Here is a 19183-nt window from a genome sequence, read left to right on the forward strand (position 1 = left end):
TACAGCTCCTGGCAAAATGGTTGGATCCACCGCACTTAAAACAATGTCTACACTCCGCCCCTTTCTTATTCTGTTTGCATACATCACAACCCCTTTCTCTAGTCTTTCTTTCAGTTCTCTGCTGCACCATTGAAAGGGATGCAGTCTCACTTGTTGAAGTGCCGACACATTAGCCTGTAGTGTCTTCATTCCTTTTATCAACAGTTGTATCTCATCCTGCTGTCCATCTGCTGCAACAGAAGCAGCACTGATGCACGTTTTACTTTTCTGAGACCGTCTTTCTTCTAGATTCTCCACAATGGCTAATCTTTCTAGAAGATCTTCATTGGTAATTTTCGGTGTAAGATACGGATTCATTTCACTTCTCAATCTCTCTGGCAAGCCAGTCTTCAATGTTTGGATGAAGGTATTTTGTACTAAATCCGCATCATATTTTAGGGTTGATTGATCTTCCTGGGATGCAAAAGTGACCCGTTGACGAAGGCTCATCGCACACATAACAAAATCCTGTGTTGCTTCAGATTTTCGAAGCGATGCTGCTGCTAGTTCTTGATACAGGTCCATCGCATCTCGTTCCTTATAATGAGCCCTTAGAATTCTTCGCAACTGTGGTCAGCTTCCCTGCCTGTCCGGGTGCCCCAATCTGTCCACTTAGCTTCAGATCACGTCTGCCCCATGGGAAAGCACCCAAGCCCTTGTTCTCTGGCGCTGGTCTCTCACCCCCTGCAGACGTCACCTGATTTACTGCCACTTCGATCTCCTCTCCTGGTGCCTCGAATCCACCAATTATTAGTTCATGCATGCCCGTCAACAGTGCTAGTCCTTTATCCTCCATTGCGTCTACCTCATCGCCATCTAAAAATGTATTGATTGCCTTTAAAACAATGTGTTTCGTTTTGTTATCCATTCCTTCTAGCTTAAGATACCGTGCCACTTCTTTTACTTGTTCTACAGTCAGAAGGTAAAGTGTACTACGTACCGCTCTCTCTAGAGTTTCTAATTCCATGTTCTTCGCTTTTCTTTTCTTATTCACTTCCTAGCGATGTCCTGGCAGGATCGCCAGATTTTACACAGGTTTCCAGGACATCTCAACAATAGTTCAACAATATTTTTCCAAAGTGAATTTAGTATCCCCGTACACAATATGAATCAACAAAAACAACGGATTAACACATCTGTTCTCTTTAATTGTAAACGATCTTATATTCCTAATCATCTACTGGATAATCATCAGTTCCTTGTTAATGGTTAACCACGGTTTAATTCTAAATAACTGTTCTTTTTAATTTAACTTTAAACATCTTACGAAAACAACAAAACCAAACAGCAATCCCTTAACAAAAACAGGCCAGCAACCCAATCAAACATGTCTCCCTGAACTCTCCCAATTGACCTCCCTCAATTTTTTTATAGAGGGCCTGGTTTTCTTGCCATGTAACAAATATAAACACAATAAATTTAGTTGATTATTTAGTAAATGTTTAGTGAATTTAAAAACAACATATGTATTTTATTAATCAGAAGCTGATTTGATGATAGTAGATGTAGTTGATTAATCAGGACATTCAAGTAAAATTGTTTGAGAAATCATCTAGTAAACAACACAAAAATACATTAGTTACAATTGGTTTTAAAATGTACATGCTAAAACAAAAGTAACTATTGTTAAACAATTGTAGTTTATAGTAGTACTACTAATAAATTGTAAGGTTTTTTCAATTTCAATTAATATGCTTACTTGTAGGGGTACAGTTATTCAAGTAGTTACATAGTAGGACAAATTCAAAGTAATATATACATACTTACTATGGTAAGACTACTGTACTTTTTTCTCAAGTAGCGTGGTAGTTTTATTAACTGAAAAAACATGTCAATATAAAATAAACAAAAACAAAATGTAACCGAAAACCATATCCTGGGCCTGAACCTCATATATCAACCAAACATAATCCATGTTATCCAAAATTAGGAATTCCTTTTATTAAATGCTAATACTAATTAAATAGCATTTACAATAAACAATAAAAAAACCTTTCTTGTGGTGACAATCTATGTACAATAATCAAGAATTTGAAAGCTTAAGCTCAAGAAAGAAGTATAACATTGTATGTGTAGCATCATAGCTTGCATCATTTCCATTTATTCTTTAAGGTTTCTTAGCTTGTCATAACACATTTCAATGACATATGTTGTATTGAAACATTTTTATCATAAATGGCTTCAACCTTTAAAAAATAAAAACAAAAGTTATTTAATAATATTATTTTTTATTTATTTTTTTTTAATAAGACAACTGTTATTGTAGCTATCTCATTGCTCTTTTGCAGTTTATTTTAATATTTATAAATTAAAAAATATATACAAATTATTGTATTTCAATTATGATTCTGCATGAGATTTATTTTTATTATTACAGTACGATATTATTTGAAATCTTGGCTGATTTAAAAAGTTTGCCTATATATAACATACCAATAAAAATACTGTTACTACTAATTTAGAAAGTTCAAACAAGCTTTGAGAATTCACTGGATTTAAATTTTCAACATAGGATTTCTTCAAGGTACTGTATGTTGAATTTTTACTGTGCTAAAATCTTATTTGAACTTTCTAACATACCAAATAATGTTACCTCCACTTACCTTGGCCATTGTAATTTTGTTTTTGAGGACATCACTGTAGAGTGTTTTCAAAAGTCCGATGTCCATTTCAGTGAAAATGTATCTGGTTTTTCGACTGCTCAGCTAACGAAATTAAGATAGTGTGTAAATAAATAAACATTTGTTCATACTTGTTTTTAATCTAATTAATCTATAGAGAATTTAATTAATGTATGTATTTTTTTAATTTATTTTTTGGTTTTTGTATTGTAGATGGAATAGTATTTAGGCATACTTACAGATTCTTTCATTTGATTAATAATTTTTTTAGCTTCAACAGCCTCACTTATTCTTTGTGTCGCTTTGTAGTACTTGTCTTGAGTTCTTAGCGAATGGTGCATGTACGAAGCAATATGCTCCTTATTTTGATTGTTGTTCTTATTTTGTTCCATGACTGGAAAATAGAATTATGAAATCAGGTATAAATATTAGTGTTTATTTCAAATATTTGTTTTAAATTGTCTTTATAGTCAGTAGCCTATAGTTTTGAGCCAAACTGATGCTTAATTCAGTGTAGGCCTAATGTCAGTGATATGCATTCTATAGCATAATTTCTGGGGATACAGGCATTAGAGTGTCATTCTGGTTAATTTAATGTTGTTCTTCCTTACCATAGTGGCTAACTGCTTCCTAAAATGTGTGCAGTTTATAGTTTTGTTCTTTCGGACACCCAGGCTGTGCCACATGCGTGTCAATTCCTGGCATGATCTAATTTTTTCGCCCATTATTTTAAAAAATGCTTCTTTAGTCGCCTCCTGGATGTTGGAAAGGTTATTTCTGAAATGGTTCATCATTTGATATAAATCCTCTTCCAGGAATAAGATGGCTGGGCCTTGAGCGGCAGTTTTGTGATTTGTTACCTATTAGTGTAACAATTTTAGATTTGAAATGCCTTCTACTTAGACAACTGACATTCAACAATGCTTTATTGTTAAACAAAACAATATAATTAATTAAATTTCATTCCAGTAGGCCTAATAGTTGGTTTTCACTTATTGACAACCTGCTGTGCTTACATGGCATTAAGTTTCTTACAATTTTAATGCCTTATTTAGAAATCATTCACAATTTCTTACCTTACCTATTACTAATAATTTAAACCTGTTAGTCACATGGTGTGGGATTTTACTATAGACACACAATTTTGTGATCTACTTCTCCCAATAAGACTTTCTCTGTTTACTTACTGTAATGCAAAATTCATTATTAATTTTCTCTGCTTCATCAAATTCAGAAACTGTCATATTTGATATGACGCCCGAGCGACATCCATTGCGTAAGCATATTAGTGATATCATATATCCTTTGAAATAACTATGTTCCTCCAAAGACACTAATTGCCTATTTTTTAGCTTTTCTAAAAGTTGAAAAATCATAACACATTTTATTTGCCATTGAAAAATAAATAAATGAAGAGGGAAGAGAATGAATCATTTTATCTCCGTTATTAATTTTCTCTAATTTGACTTAATTAAATGGAACATGCTGTTAGGTATTTTAACATAATTACATATATAATATTAATAAATTGAATTTAATAATAACTGTAATAATAATCATTGTATTAAGTGATTAATACCATTTATTTGCATTGCTAGAGGTTTTAATTTTTTTTTTTAAAGTTGCTCCTCTTGTATTGTTATCATCTCATCTAATAAAAAAAAATGCATTATCAATTTTACCTAATTGTAAAAATATTCAGTAGTTCATCAGACCTCAATCAATTGTGGAATGTACTGGTACTGGTACTGGTTCAAATAACCGTCTCACAGAGACATCTGGTAGCCATTGACTTGAAGTTGGCATTTGGATGTGTTACTTTTAAATGTAGGCCTACAGTATGAGAGTGACTACTACCAAATTACACAGTCACAAAACAACTTATAAAACAGTTCATATATACAGTTAAAACATTGCTGGGAATTATAAATTTCTGTTGAAGCAGGCTCTAATGAAGTTGCATCTAGTAAGTTGACTTTGTTGTACAACTCTATCAAGTACTGATGGTATCTTCCGACCTCTTCGTTTACTTTGTGTTGTGTGAAAAGTAAGAATTTTTGTAGGATCTTCATTTTCTTTTCTAATTACATGTCCGATCCAGTTGAATTGTTGCTTGTAGACATATTCTTCTAGCGGTTGACAGCCAGTAATTTTGTAGAGATCGTCATTATCAATTACGTAACGCCAGTCTATATAGTTTTCATCTGTTTCTTCATCTGAGGATATGTCTACATGGTTTGGTGGGCAGACTCTTTGAAAGCCATTCACTAGCATTCTTCTTAGGAAGGTTTTGTATGTTGTGCTAAGTTTGGACATTTCACTTCCTGTTGCCCTCCAAGCATGGCAACCATAGGTGAGTCTACTCCTAACTAGACCATTAAGAAACATCATTCTTGTTTGTAGGTGGATTGTTCTGTTGGTAAGCAATGCCCTATTCTCTGCAAATGCTCCTTTGGCTGAATTGATTCTGTATTTTACTTCTTGATCTCCAATATGAACATCATTGTAGGTAGCCCATACACCAAGGTATCTAAAGTGTGTTACGTTGTTAATGTGTACGCCGCCAATTTGTATGATGCATCTTGGGTATTCTTCAACTTCCTCTTTCCAGTTCCATATAATGGTTTCTGTTTTGGGGGCACTAATTCTTAGACCAAATTCCAGACAAACTTTATTCAAGATGTTCACAATGGTTTGCAGTTCTTCTTGTGACCAGGAGCTTACAGCAAAGTCGTCAGCATAGCCACTTTCAAAGTCGTCATAGATGCCCCTTGATGGTGCTTTACATCTTTGAGCACGATTTGTAGCTTCAATAGGAATTAGGTATTGTATCATTAGGCCATCCAAACTAGCATCTTTACAGCGTTGTTTGAACACTCTAATAACGTAATCAAAATATTGGTTAAACATGCTGGTACTCTCAATACCACCCTGTCGCACCCCAGAAGATGTTTCGAACTTATCATCACTCGGATCGTCGTCAGCAAGGTATGCTTTCGTTGAGCTGTACAGTGATTGTATAATGTCAATCATAGTAGTAGACTGGTTTAAGTGAAACCTATTACGAACGCTTAGGAAAAGAAGATTACGATTCACATGGTCGAATGCTGCTGTTAAATCAATGAAGCATGTATAGAGTTTGCGATTTGAGCGATACGCAATTTCCTGGATCTGCTTGATTACATATATAGCATCATTGCACCCTCTGTTGGACCTGAATCCAAACTGTGTGCGTAGAAGTTGACTTTCATAAAAGATGGAAAAACGTGAAAGAATGATAACCATAAGTATCTTTGAAAATGTAGACCCAATTGATATTCCTCTATACATTGATGGATCAAGTGGACTGCCTTTTTTTTTCCAAATGGTTGTTAATTTGGACAGTCCCCAATCACTTGGTACTTCTTTCGTTCTCCAAATTTCCTCAAACAGTCTATGTACATGGTCGACGAATACTGGGTTCTCTGTGGCGACTTGCAACATTTCAGAAGCGACATCTAGGGTAGCTTTGCGACCTTTTAGATGTCCGATTGCATCAATAATTTCTTTCTTGGACGGAGGTTCATTGTCCATCTCAAATTCTGGTTGTCTCAGGTTGATAATATATTCTGGAGGTGTGCTAATTTCATCTGGGATTTTAAGGCTAGATTGGTCTGGATTAAAGTGATCTTTAAAGTGTTCACGTAATCCAGGACATTTTATAGGCTTTGGTGCTTTTCTTATAACATCACCGTGCTCCTTAGCTTTTCTCCATAAATCAAATATTTTTCTATTTTGGTGGGCTTCATTTAACTTGCTTGCTTCTTCATACAAATATTCATTCCGTAGTTCCTTCACCCTTATCTTAATTGCTTTCTGCATAGCCTTGATCTCCTCTTCTTTGTAGGTAACTATGCTTTTGTTAATATTCTTTCTTTCTTTTATAAGCTGTTGTAGTCTTTCATCACCATCCCAGGGATGAGCATTTTGGTTTCTTGTTTTCTTCGGGACTTCTTCAACTGCCTTATTTAGCACTGTCATAAGTGTTGTATAGCGCTCAGTTGATGTAGTGGTTGTTGTCTTTTCAGGAGAAGTAATTTTATTAATTTCTTCTTCTATCTTTGTTTTAACATTATTTCTTACTTCTCGATCTTTAAGTTTACTCATGTTGGCTCTCTTGCTCTGTTTTTTCTTTTTATGCTTCTTCCACCTGGCTGCTTTGTTGGCTGGTGTTGTCATATTACTCACAAGGATTCTATGATCCGACGAAAGATAATAGTTGTTATAGACTCTTGTGTCAGTAACATACTTCCTCAACCAGTGATCACATATGTTGTAATCTAGTATTTTCTTTGTAACACCATCGTTGCTATGCCAAGTGATCCGATGAACATTTGGATGGTCAAACCAGGTGTTCAGTATGCATAGCTTGAAGTCAGAGCAGTAGTTGATGAGTCTTGTGCCATTGTCGTTACTAATGTCATCTGTGTCTTGAAATCTATGTAGGTTTCCATCAAAGAGTGATTTTCTGGTTGTTATTGTTGATGTTGCATTAAAGTCTCCCATCAGTAAGAGTTTTGTGTTGTTCTCGACTCTTGTTACTTTGGAGAGTTTTGCATAGAAAATATCCTTTGATGATTCTGAACCGGATTCCGTAGGAGAGTACGCAGACACAATTCTTAATTTACAATTTTGTATTGTGACGTCTATTGCCATTAGACGTTCATAAACATAATAAACATTAGACACTTTGATATGGGGTGACTGTTTGATGGCAATAGCAACCCCATACATCTTTTTGATTTTCAGTCCAGTCCAGTATACATTGTAGCCCTCATGTGAGATTGCACCGGTACCAATCCGTCTCACTTCCTGCATACACACGATGTCAAGGTTTGCTGCTTTAATTTGAATGAGGGTTTCATGTAGTAAGAAGTCATCTGAGCAGGTATTAACATTAATCTGTCCTGCTCGCCAATGAAAATATTTTGCAGGCTTTTTTTTCCTAACTGCTTCTTGTACTTTCTTGTTTATGTTAGAAAGGTTTTTAGAATGATATCTTTATTACTCTTTGTGTGAAATTTTGACTTGCGTCCACCACGGGTACCTCTATAATGGAAAATTCCCAAGTCTTTCAAAACACTTCCAACCGCAGTAGTAATTTTTCCAGCATATTGTCTCAGGTTAAGTAGCTTTGAGTAGCTATAGTTATAGGTCAACATAGTTTACTCGTAGCAATGGTAGATTATAATAATAATATCACACATACACCGACTCTAGGCCCTGTAAACAAATCTTCTATGCTATGCTGTCCCAAAGTTCTAAGGCAACAATAGGCTTTGCTTCACTGAACACTGCTAAGACAATAGCATGCACACAGCTAGATAAGGCCTAGCTATAGCTATAAAAAAATCTTTTCTAAATCCAGTTTAGCTGATAAAAATAAGAAAAAAGAATATACAATACAATAGTTGTAAGTGCTGATAACAATATTGGTAGTAAAATCACTCTCAAAATGTGTACTTAAAACCCAAAAAGCAAGGTTTCATTGAGAGAACAAAACTATTTAAAGGATATTTGTGCTTTAAAGGACAGTGTTTTACTTTAGTTGCTAAATTCAAATTATAATTTATAATGTCGTTTCTTAGAGCGGTCAAAACCTTTAAGGTTATAGGAACTTGTTCCTCAGGTTGTCTGCCCTCTTCCTGTATTTTTTATCCATTCATATGCATTTATATACATTTATTTTATTTAAGTAAATATATTATTATGTTTGCTGTTTATTTTTTGTTGTTAATTGGTGAGAAATATACAAACAAAAAATGAAGGATTTTGCTAAAATCCTTAGTTTATTTTGGGCATCAAGCACCATTTCACTACTAAATTCTGGCACATCAAAAGTAACAAAATCAAGGTAGGTTTGGCCACTTGTTATGTAATGTTGTTATGTAATGTCTCGCAGTGCTTGCAGTTCTTTTCTCTCGAAGCTCATCAACTTTACTAATGTTTTTAATAATAATAATAATAAATTACATTTTTAAAGCGCTTCATAATGACAGAAACAAACTCAAGCGCTGTACTTAATCTAAAACAATCAATACCAACAATTTAAAAATTACACAATAAAAAAAGACATGCCATAATAATATACAAGCGAGAACAGTCTTAAAATACACATAATGATTTGCACCATTGTAAACTTACCTTCTGCGGTGTTGAGAATCAAATAATTTTTTGGGATCACCTCCTGTCAAAAACTTGATCTTGGCCTCACATTGTTTTGCCTGGTGTTTGCCAAATTGTCGGCTTTTTAGTAGATAATTAAAAAAATCCTTTTTTTGCGTATCTAAATATAATATATTGAAATCAAGGATAAAGGGTGAAAGATTTTTAATTTCCTAAATATTACAGATGGTACAGAAAAGGTAAGGTTTAGGGCTTTTTAGTTAATTTAGTATGCTAAAAATCAATATGTGAGGCGAATTGTCTGTAGTGGAGCATTTTTAAATGATTCAACTTCAACTACTACTTTACTTAAAGTCATATATATTTTAAACATGCTTTAATATACATTCATTTAAAACTGACAAGTAAACATTATATAATAAAGATATCTTCTGGGATGTATGATCATACTGTAAGTATATATAGAAAATTAAAACTACCAGCAATGATTCATTTAGTCAATGTATACATTATATTGTGACTGGAATACAGATGTCTGTTAATCTATTTATAGTTTGTCTAAATTTCTTTTTCTTTTAACAATGGTCTGCTTATTGGGAATTGCTTTGCAAGTGTGACATATTGGGTAAATGTTTTGAACTTGGGGTCCAGTCAGTAAATCATCTCCCGATGCACAATGACAGCAAACTGCTGCAAACACCCCAGAAGAATAGTAGGTAACCTCAACTGGCTGAACACATTGCAAATCTTTCCTGATGAATACTATCTTCAAAATGGACTCTTCCTCAGGCTCTAAATTATCTGGCACAAAGTCTGCAAGATCTGTTCCACAAGTGTAGTCTAGTTGACTTAGAGCTGCTTCCAACTGATCTAGCTGCTCCTTTTTTAGCTTTCGTGCTGCATGCATGACTCTTGGCTTACTGCACTCTTGACAAGAAACAGTTTTTTTCACACGTGCCGATGTCTGTGCCGATGGATTAAATGGTAATCCATGGCCTGTCTTTTTACCTTCTTTGAGTGACGGGCGGTCACATTCAGTTGTTGGAGTTCCATAGATCTCTGTAAACCCCTTGTAGTGTATTCCATCAGCTGCCATGATAGGATCAGGCAGAAAGTGAAGGTCTTTAAATACACTTTCTGTGAGCCTTGGGGGTTTGTGGAAACCACATTCAGGATCCGAACATTTGAGAACACAAAAACTGTAGTGTCTTAGTTGGCAGTGCTTTTCAAAAAAGTTTTTAAGACTATCAGATTTTTTCAGGTCCTTCATGGTAGCATTTTGAGGCAACTGTGCATCGATTTTGAGGACATGGTTGTGATGGCCATCCATATCATCTGTTGTGGCAGGTGTAAATGATCTAAATGGAACACCCTTTAATTTTAATTGCCTGAACAATGATGATATTAGGCAGATGGTGTCTTGAAGGCCATCAGACAGTGAACCTTTGAGAGCTGGATGGGTTGTAGCAGCTGAACGGATGTCTGCAACACTATTGCATTTAGCAAGCAAAGCCTCCATCTCTGGTGAAAGTTTTTGGCGCATAACTCCTACAGCTTGCGAGGCTAAATTCAAAATTGACATGATACGCTCACATGGATTTTTCCAAGAATGGCCTGGAGGAGTTCGTGCTGCAATGACTGCATCAAAATCAACTTCAAGAAATGCTGAAATGAGTGATAGTTGTAAAGAGAGGTAATTTACTCGGTGGTCAGGACCGCCATCTGAATACTTCCTTCAATGGTTTTTCGCCTTCTTTGAGCATACTCATAAGCTCAGTGGCGTGGCGTAAGGGCGAAGAAGACTGAAATACTGAATCCTTCAAGGCAGTGTAGACTTGACCTTGGTAAAAACTTCCCTCCATAGTCTCAGGGATGTCAAGTCGAAGGGCTACACTTGGTGTTAGAGTTTGCTTTGTAAAATCATGATCAGACACTTCGAAAGACTGATTTAGGCCTATCAAAACCTTCTTCCCCCTTTCAACGGCAGCGACTGGGTGTCCTGGCTCACCTTCAAGTAAATTTGATACAGACATGGCTGTTGCCAAGTATGTTACAGTTCCATGTCGTCTTTCCTGTACTGCAGTTTCTACAACATTCTCCATATATTTTTCAACTTCATTCCAAAAGGGCTCATACTTGGATGGTCTACCTGGATTGTGTTCCCTGAGGTCAGTTACAATATCTGGATCACCAAGCTGAAGAAACTGTTTAACTCGTTTGTCTAAAGCAGCAGCATCTGTATCATGTGCAGATGTCCAATCACCCATGAGCCTCTTATACATTTCCCGAAGATAATATGGTTTGACTTTAGCAATTTTTCCAAACATACCAACAAACTCTCTACGCATCTGCCTGGTATGAAACTTGGGCAATTGGTTTTGGAGTGATTGTGTCACACACACAGATTTTGACATGACATCATCAGAGCAAGATGTGGACATTTCAGGAATTTTCCAAATAAAATGAAAATTGCCAACATTTCCACCTGGAGAATGTGTGAACAACACAGTAGGATTGAAAGCCCATGCTCTTTCAAAAGTGTCAATTCTTCATATCGCATCTTTCTATCAAGTGATAAAAAAATCATTAACAAAAACAGGAACAAATCCAGGCAGATCCCTGATTTTGTTGAGCAATGACTTCTTTTCGTATAGTGGGGTCTCCCTCTTCTTATAGTGGGGTCTCCCTTTTCTTACAGTGGGTCTCCCTTTTCGTATATTTGGGTCTCCCATTTTGTATATTTGGGTCTCCCTTTCGTATAATTGGGTCTCCCTTTTCGTATATTTAGGTCTCCCTTTTCGTATATTAGGGTCTCCCTTTTCGTATAGTGGGGTCTCCCTTTTCGTATATTTAGGTCTCCCTTTTCGTATTGGGTCTCTGGTCTCTGGTCTCGGGTCTCTAGTTTCGAAACACCCGTTTTTAACCGATTATTCTGTTTAACAGCACGCTAGACCCTAGATGTGCTAGATTTAAAGATGGGCTGTTTATTGTTTAGGTGGTTTTTAGGTGGACATTTATTGGAAGAAAGTTGTTTATTCAATGGGAGGGGGTATAATCTAATGGAAATAGATGCCGATTATTCCATATGATGTTTCATGGGAGTGACATGGTCACCGTTTATTTGAGGGGAATTTATTTAAAGATCGACGTTTATTCGGTGAGTGAACATTGAGGTCAAATATCAAAAGTGATATTATTCTTCTAGTGTACAAAAATACATATATGACAAATTTGAGACAAAAATTAATTCTTTTAAGACCAGTGGTAATCGAAGCATTGTCCTGACGCAAAAATTATTATTATTATTAGCGAACCCAGTCTTTACAGTAAATACAGGGAGTACTATATAATACGTTCGACTATCCTATGATCATGTGTGACAATCTTCAGTTTATACCAGGCTATATTTATGTTCAATCTTTTACTTTTGTTTACAATAATGAATAGTAATTCGTCAAAGTAACGAATTAAAATATAGTTATTAATTCCTATTATACACTGTTGCAGAGTCAGGTTGTTGAATGGTCTGGGTGGTTAGGGTGTTCTAAAGGGATAGTAAAGGTAAAGGTAAAGGTAAATGTCCAGGGGGTGAATATCCGGATACGCTAGCAGCGCATGCATGCAGCATTAGCCGACCCTCACAATAATCAAGTCCAGGCTCGTCCTGTCCCCGCCGCCGGGACGATAGACAGTTGTTGCGCGAACGATTGATAAAAGTTTAGAAAATTTCATCGATAGGTGGCGCTGTTGTATGAAAAAAAAAACGTTGACGCGCAAGGTCTAAATCGACGCGCGCGCAGACCTGAGACCGTTTATTTATTTTTTTTGCCCTTAATGTAAATTAACTAATTTGACAGTTTAATGATAGTTCCTAATGAAGATGTAATGTAAGAACTAATCTTCCTGAGGAATTTCATTTGCTCCCCTCATTGCAGCTTTATAGTTGCTACCATGTATCTCTAAAAAAAAAAAAAAAAACACCTAAATAATTATGGTAATTGCATATTTTGATAACTTATAGATTCAAAACCTCCTGAAATTAAACGTCATCTAATATAAATATTAAATATCATAAATTTGATATTAAATACAATATAATATGGTAAAGATGGACGCATACATGTACTAACTAAGAATAATAAGAAGATTGTCGTAACAAAATTTTCCGATCTCAACAAACTGCATTCCACCTAATTTACCGTGTGGTATTACATTAAATGTGAAATTGTGAGATTTCTTGTTTTTGCCCTGAAACCAGAATTTTAACTATTGTATACATTATAGACTGCATTAATTGTTTGGTGTGTGTGCTTTATTGTGATTCTTTTTATTGTAAATTGTGTTTTTTTTTTTATTATTGTATTGCTAACCTGCCGGTTTTTAGTCATTTAGTTGAACGCCATTTTGCTTAACAGCTTTGGTGAATTGATTGTATTTTGTTCTTTTTTCCAATACTACTTTATGAGCACGACTCAATATGAAAATAAATCGAGTCCTACACATTCCATAGATTGCTTTGAAAGTGACGAGGCTGGTTTATGCAAATATTTCACTCCAACACAACTAAATGAGCTACAGGCGCAAATTGATAACAATGGTATCTTTACAACGTTACACATGAATGCACGTAGTCTTCCAAAACACTTCGACGAAATTAGCATTCTGTTAGATACCATAGGTCGTGCGTTTGATGTACTTGGTTTCTCGGAAACCTGGATAAATAAGAACACGCCAATTGACTTATTAAATATCAATGGATACAATATGTACACTTGTAATAGAGAAGGTAGAGTCGGTGGTGGAGTTTGTCTATATTTAAAAGAACAAATCAACACCGTAACACGTGATGATTTTGTATTTAATGATAACTCCATTGATTCACTTTTTCTAGAAATAATAAACACAAACGGCAAAAATACTATTGTAGGTATGTTGTATCGACCACCAAATTCAAACGTCAACTCATTTAACAAAAACTGCTATATCTTAGGAGATTTTAATCAAGACTTATTAAAATATGACATTCAAAAAACAACACAGGAATTCACAAACATTATTTACTCAACATCTTTTAATCCATTAATCAACTTACCCACCAGAATAACATCGTCTTCTGCTACAATTTTAGATAATATTATTACAAATGATGATAACATTTCGCATTGTGGAGTAATAGTCACTGACATTACCGATCATCTACCCATTTTCATGACAACACACTTGTCATTAAATACTAACACACAAGCTCCAATTACAAAACAAAAAATAATTAATGATACAACATTAAATAACTTGCTTATTGCTATTTCTAATGAGGATTGGGGTGAACTATATTTATGCACAGATACCAATACATCATATAACCTATTTATTAAAAAACTATCCAATCTCATAGATAATAACATACCTACAAAAAGTAATAAGCCAAATGGTAATACAAAGAAAAAACCATGGATCACAACAGGAATTTTGATTTCAATAAAAAAGAAAAATAAACTTTATAAAAAATACCTTAAAAACCCAACACAATTATTAAAAAATATATATAAAAAGTACAAAAATAAATTTAGTTAGAATTCGAAAAAAACAATATTATTCCAAAAAACTGGATGCAGCTCGACACGATTCAAAGCAAACATGGAAAGTTTTAAATGAAGTTCTAAATAGAAAAAAATCGAGTGTTAAGCCAAATGATGTAATTAACCATAGTATGTGATTCAAAAGGTATGTCTGACGCTTTTAATGACTTCTTCTCCAACATTGGAAATGAATTAGCAAACAAAATACCAAATGTAAACAATTCTGACTTTAAACAATTTATATGAAAGAGAGTCAATCCCAATCCATATATTCCAATCCTACGAATGAAGAAGAGGTCATTGAAATAGTTAGTCAAATCAAAAATTCAAATTCAGAAGGTGTTGATAACTTAAGTAATCGCATTCTAAAGCATATTATTGCTGCTGTGGCATCTCCTCTTGTACATATCTTTAACCTCTCTTTTGAGACAGGCATGGTTCCTGATAGTATGAAAGTAGCTAGAGTAGTTCCAAGTTTTAAATCTGGCAATAAAAGTGACGTCAGTAATTATAGGCCGATCTCTATTCTGCCTACCGCTTCAAAAATTCTTGAAAAAATTGTTCAAATTAGAGTAAACTAGATGGAACGCTCGCTTCGCTCGCGTACCATCTAGGTCGTGCCCACAGATGGTTCTCGAATACACAGTAATTTCAGCGTTAAAAAACTGGCGATTTCAAATGTACAATAATGCAGGACAATAATATATGTCGTTTACAGGAACGATTAAATAGACACTGTGATTTATGTACTCAACTAAAATTAGCACACTGGGAATTACTTCCGAAAGAGAAAGTTGTCACAAAATGAGACCAATTGTTTAAGTCAAATTTAAACAAACTTAATTTGTGTTTTGTATGTAACATTATGGTTGAGAGATGGGGAAGAGGATGGGTGCAAAGAGGAACAATTTTTAAATATATTCTTTATTTTGTAACGAAATATTAATTAACATGCTTTACAAATAATATACCACTAAACACAGTAAAACATTGCGATGTAATACTTTGTTGAAACTATCACCGTCGTAGTCGATTGAAATAGTACAGTACATGTAACGATACATCACTACGACGTGTATGTTTATATAATGTTAAACAATTTGTGAAAACCACCTCTATTCGGGGAAAATCATAAATTCGATTTAATCGGTAATAAATATTAAATTACGGCGACTGAAAACGCTAGCTCATTATCCGTTTAAAAAAAATTATATCCAACCTCTGCGGCAAAGATTGAAAAAAAAAATGGATCGAATTTCTGTTATGAGTATACAGTACTTTCCTTTACGACGCCTGAGGGAATAGACACTTGTGGAACGACACAGAGATTGGAATGTTCCATTCATCGCAAATCAATACATTTGTATAAACGTATATTAAATCTATCAAAATAGTATTTTTTAAAGAAAATCGGCCTGTCTTCAACATTATGATACTGTACTCGAGCTGTTCAACCGGTTTTCAGCTATTAAAAACAATTATCGTAGGAGGAGATAGGAAAATGCGAAGCCTCCTCGCATTTTTGTGGCGGGTATTTTTCAAGATGGACATCCATTAGACAGTGTATACCACGATCGGAAAACACCCCTATCTGGGGCAAATCGTTGAACCTAAATTCGTTTTAATCGTCAATAACTAATTATCTAACTTAATTTAATTAGTAAACAGGGTTACATCAGGTGGTTAAAATCAGTACCGAAAGTACGAACCAACTTTACATACCATCGAGTAAAAATTCTAAAAGTTAGCCGCGATTTACCGAATTTTGCCCTTACGTAAATTTATATATAGATAATTATATCACAAAGTTTAACACCCTTAATAATGCACAATATGGTTTCAGAAAAAACAGTTCTACTTTTATGGCCGTTATAGATCTGGTTGAACGAATAACACCATCGGAATATTTATTGATTTGTCAAAAGCGTTTGACACCATCAACCATGATATACTTCTTAAAAAATTGGAACACTATGGCATAAGAGGCACGGCCTTTAAATGGTTTAGAAACTATATTAGTGGAAGGAAACAATTTACGTCTATTGATAACACAAGTTCGTGTTTGATGGATATAAATTGCGGTGTACCACAGGGTTCAATTCTGGGGCCTCTACTTTTTATTTTGTACATTAACGATGTATTTAATTGCTCAAACTCGTTATCTTTTGTTTTATTTGCTGACGACACAAACATATCTGCATCTCACGAAAACTTGGATACGCTCATAGAACTAGTTAATGGTGAACTAAAAAATGTTTTGGATTGGTTCATGTGCAATAAACTATCAATCAACGTTAAAAAAACTAATTACATAATTTTCCGCAATCAGCGAAATCCAAGTAATTTAGAGAATGTAAATATTTATGTCAACAATAAAAGAATAGATAGAGTTAAATCGACTAAATTCCTTGGAGTACATATTGATGAATTTCTCACATATAAGAACCACATCAATGTTACAGCTAGGAAACTATCTCGATATGTAGGCATACTATATATAGTAAGACAATTTTTACCAACCTATGCTCTCTGGACAATATACAAATCACTCATTGAACCAGTATTAAATTATTGCAACATAATATGGTGTAGCACATTTCCAAGTTATCTAGATGAGTTATTTAAACTCCAGAAAAGGGCATTACGAGCTATAACATGGTCAAAGTTTAATGATTCAATGACTGAATGTTTCTATAAATTTAAACTTCAATAAGTACCAAATTGGGCTTTTCATGTATAATGTTACTACTAATCAGGACGTGCGTTTTTCATCGCTCTTTATTAAAAATGGTTCTTACCATAATTATAATACAAGATCTAAAGACAAAATGAGACTCAGAAAACGTAATCGTACTTCTACTAGTTTTACTGTGTCATGTGTGGGACCCAAATTGTGGAATGACTTGAATTACGAACTACAAAGTACCAAATCAATATATATATTTAAATCATTGTTTAAAGAACATTTATTATCATTTTACAAATAATTTTAAAAATACTTGTTGCAGGATGCTTTTTTATTATTTATGTTTTAGTTTTTTAGGCTAGTTAGGGACATAGGGGGACACAACTAATCAAGCTCTTGTTTTTATGTGTTTCCTTTTCATCTTTTTTATGTTCTCATATATTGTTGTTGTATATTTTCATGATTGAGGATGAATAAAGAATATTTGAATTTGAATTTGTTCTTTATTCGTTGTGTACATGTGCTCTTACTGTAACATGAAATCATGGGATGTCCCAAAGGTAGACTATAGATGGCAGCAGACATATTAAGATGATCATCAACATCTTCCCTTTTAAAAGCAGGCATTAAACCATGCAAGGTCTCAACTAGATCAAAAAACTTATATGAACAATAACAATAATAACTCTTACTCTTCCTTTCTCTTAAGTTAACTTAACATGGTAAAGTTTAAAGTTCATTTCTGGATGTATCTAGAATTAGGCCGTGATATTCTTCCAGAGCGTGTGGTGATTAAACGGTTATTTACATTATTGCGAGTGGGTTGGATGTCATGGTAGTATGGAAAATCTTCTCGATCGGAGGTTGTAGGTGTTATGTTGAGGCGGTCGTTGCTTTCCGAGACGGGTAATAAATGACGACGGTTACGACGATAGTCACTGCCATTAACATGGACAATATAATAGTAGAGAGGCCAAATACACAAAAGTCCTCTATAAAAAGTTTGGGGGGCATTTTTTGTTAATAGCAGGCAACCATGTTGAATGTATCCTTTGTGGGGTGACAAAAACGATCGGGGTGGATGCCATCTTCAGTTTTGGGTTTTAAGGTCAGTTTATGTGGTCAAGAGGTTAAACAAGGTCAAAATATAGGATTTTTTTTTATTCACGGAAAATCATCTACATCATCAGATCTATCCAAAAAGGTATATCAACTGATGCTTCATATTATAGTAATTATGAGATAAACATTTAATTTTACACATAAAAACATAGGAAATTAAATATAAAAGTGTCATTTTCTCAAAATGTTGTTTTCACATATTTCTGTAAAGTACACACAGTTTTTTAATAGGCTTTTCCCAGTCTGTTGTAAATTTGTCTTTTTCATGTTGTCCACCAGTCATCGTTTTGATTTTTGTCGGAAAAAATAGGTCAAGTGTTATATGTATGAAACGCCATATGTGCCAAAAGATTGGTCTTTTACTATAATATTAATATTACTTATAATAATGTAATACAGTAATATTTAGAAATTTGTTTTTAGAAAAATTATTTATATTACCTATAATAATGTAATAATATTTAGAAATTTGTTTTTAGAAAACAGAGACCCCCTATATGGCCTAATGTCGAGATGTTTTTGTTTGGGTCAGAGACCCCCTATAATGTAATTAATTAAACATTTTTTTCATTATTTCAATGATACAAGTTTTTATTGAAGTTTGTTGTTTCAAGAAATCTCGAAAGAGAAACCTGGGTATCGAGTTTTTGTTTTCAAAAACGCTAACTATTGGACTTTATCAAGGTTGGAAGGAGTGGTAATTGGGGACTTCTTCTTGAGGCCTTCGCAGCTATGCTATCATGGCTGACGGTGATAACAAATATAAAACTCCTTAAGTAATTAAGAAGTCCTTTATACACATGGATAAAGACGGTTTTAACGTTATTTACAAACATTACGTTACGTACTGTGTCCAGGAAATCCATTTCTCCAAAAAGACACAAACGATTGAAAATTTTCAAAAGATTTCGAGGGTGTAGCCAAGGAAGACTTCCTTCAAATGAGATGCAATCTAAGCAGAAATACACGAG

General features: G+C 34.3%; 2 protein-coding genes across 2 annotated transcripts; both read right to left on the reverse strand.

Moving 5' to 3' along the window:
* Window positions 1–2156: 2156 nt before the first annotated feature.
* LOC140057715 (uncharacterized) lies at window positions 2157–3408 on the reverse strand. The gene is made up of 4 exons (XM_072103435.1): window positions 3272–3408; window positions 2900–3054; window positions 2643–2744; window positions 2157–2225 (listed from the first exon to the last, which is right to left on the reverse strand). The coding sequence occupies exons 2-4, from the start codon at window positions 3050–3052 to the stop codon at window positions 2157–2159; spliced, it is 324 nt and encodes a 107-aa protein (XP_071959536.1). The 5' UTR covers window positions 3053–3054; window positions 3272–3408.
* Window positions 3409–4302: 894 nt separating this feature from the next.
* Window positions 4303–9318, reverse strand: LOC140057716 (uncharacterized). Its single transcript, XM_072103436.1, has 6 exons — window positions 9305–9318; window positions 8844–8945; window positions 8673–8724; window positions 8243–8344; window positions 4749–7664; window positions 4303–4311 (listed from the first exon to the last, which is right to left on the reverse strand). Exons 1-6 carry the CDS (start codon window positions 9316–9318, stop codon window positions 4303–4305), a joined length of 3195 nt encoding a protein of 1064 aa, XP_071959537.1.
* Window positions 9319–19183: the final 9865 nt, after the last annotated feature.

The sequence above is a fragment of the Antedon mediterranea genome, chromosome 8 (assembly GCF_964355755.1).
Source record: "Antedon mediterranea chromosome 8, ecAntMedi1.1, whole genome shotgun sequence".
Taxonomy (NCBI): Eukaryota; Metazoa; Echinodermata; class Crinoidea; order Comatulida; family Antedonidae; genus Antedon; species Antedon mediterranea.

Excerpts from the sequence above, each read along its gene's own strand:
- LOC140057715 (XM_072103435.1), bottom strand. The coding sequence starts at position 3,052 with ATGGAACAAAATAAGAACAACAATCAAAATAAGGAGCATATTGCTTCG. Across the intron at positions 2,745-2,899 it reads TTAATCAAATGAAAGAATCT|CTGAGCAGTCGAAAAACCAG; the intron begins GTAAGTATGCCT and ends TAATTTCGTTAG. Across the intron at positions 2,226-2,642 it reads ACAAAATTACAATGGCCAAG|GTTGAAGCCATTTATGATAA; the intron begins GTAAGTGGAGGT and ends TATTTTTTAAAG.
- LOC140057716 (XM_072103436.1), bottom strand. Across the intron at positions 8,725-8,843 it reads GATTCTCAACACCGCAGAAG|ATTAAGTACAGCGCTTGAGT; the intron begins GTAAGTTTACAA and ends TGATTGTTTTAG. Across the intron at positions 8,345-8,672 it reads TTATGAAGCGCTTTAAAAAT|GAAGAGGGCAGACAACCTGA; the intron begins GTAATTTATTAT and ends TAAAAAATACAG.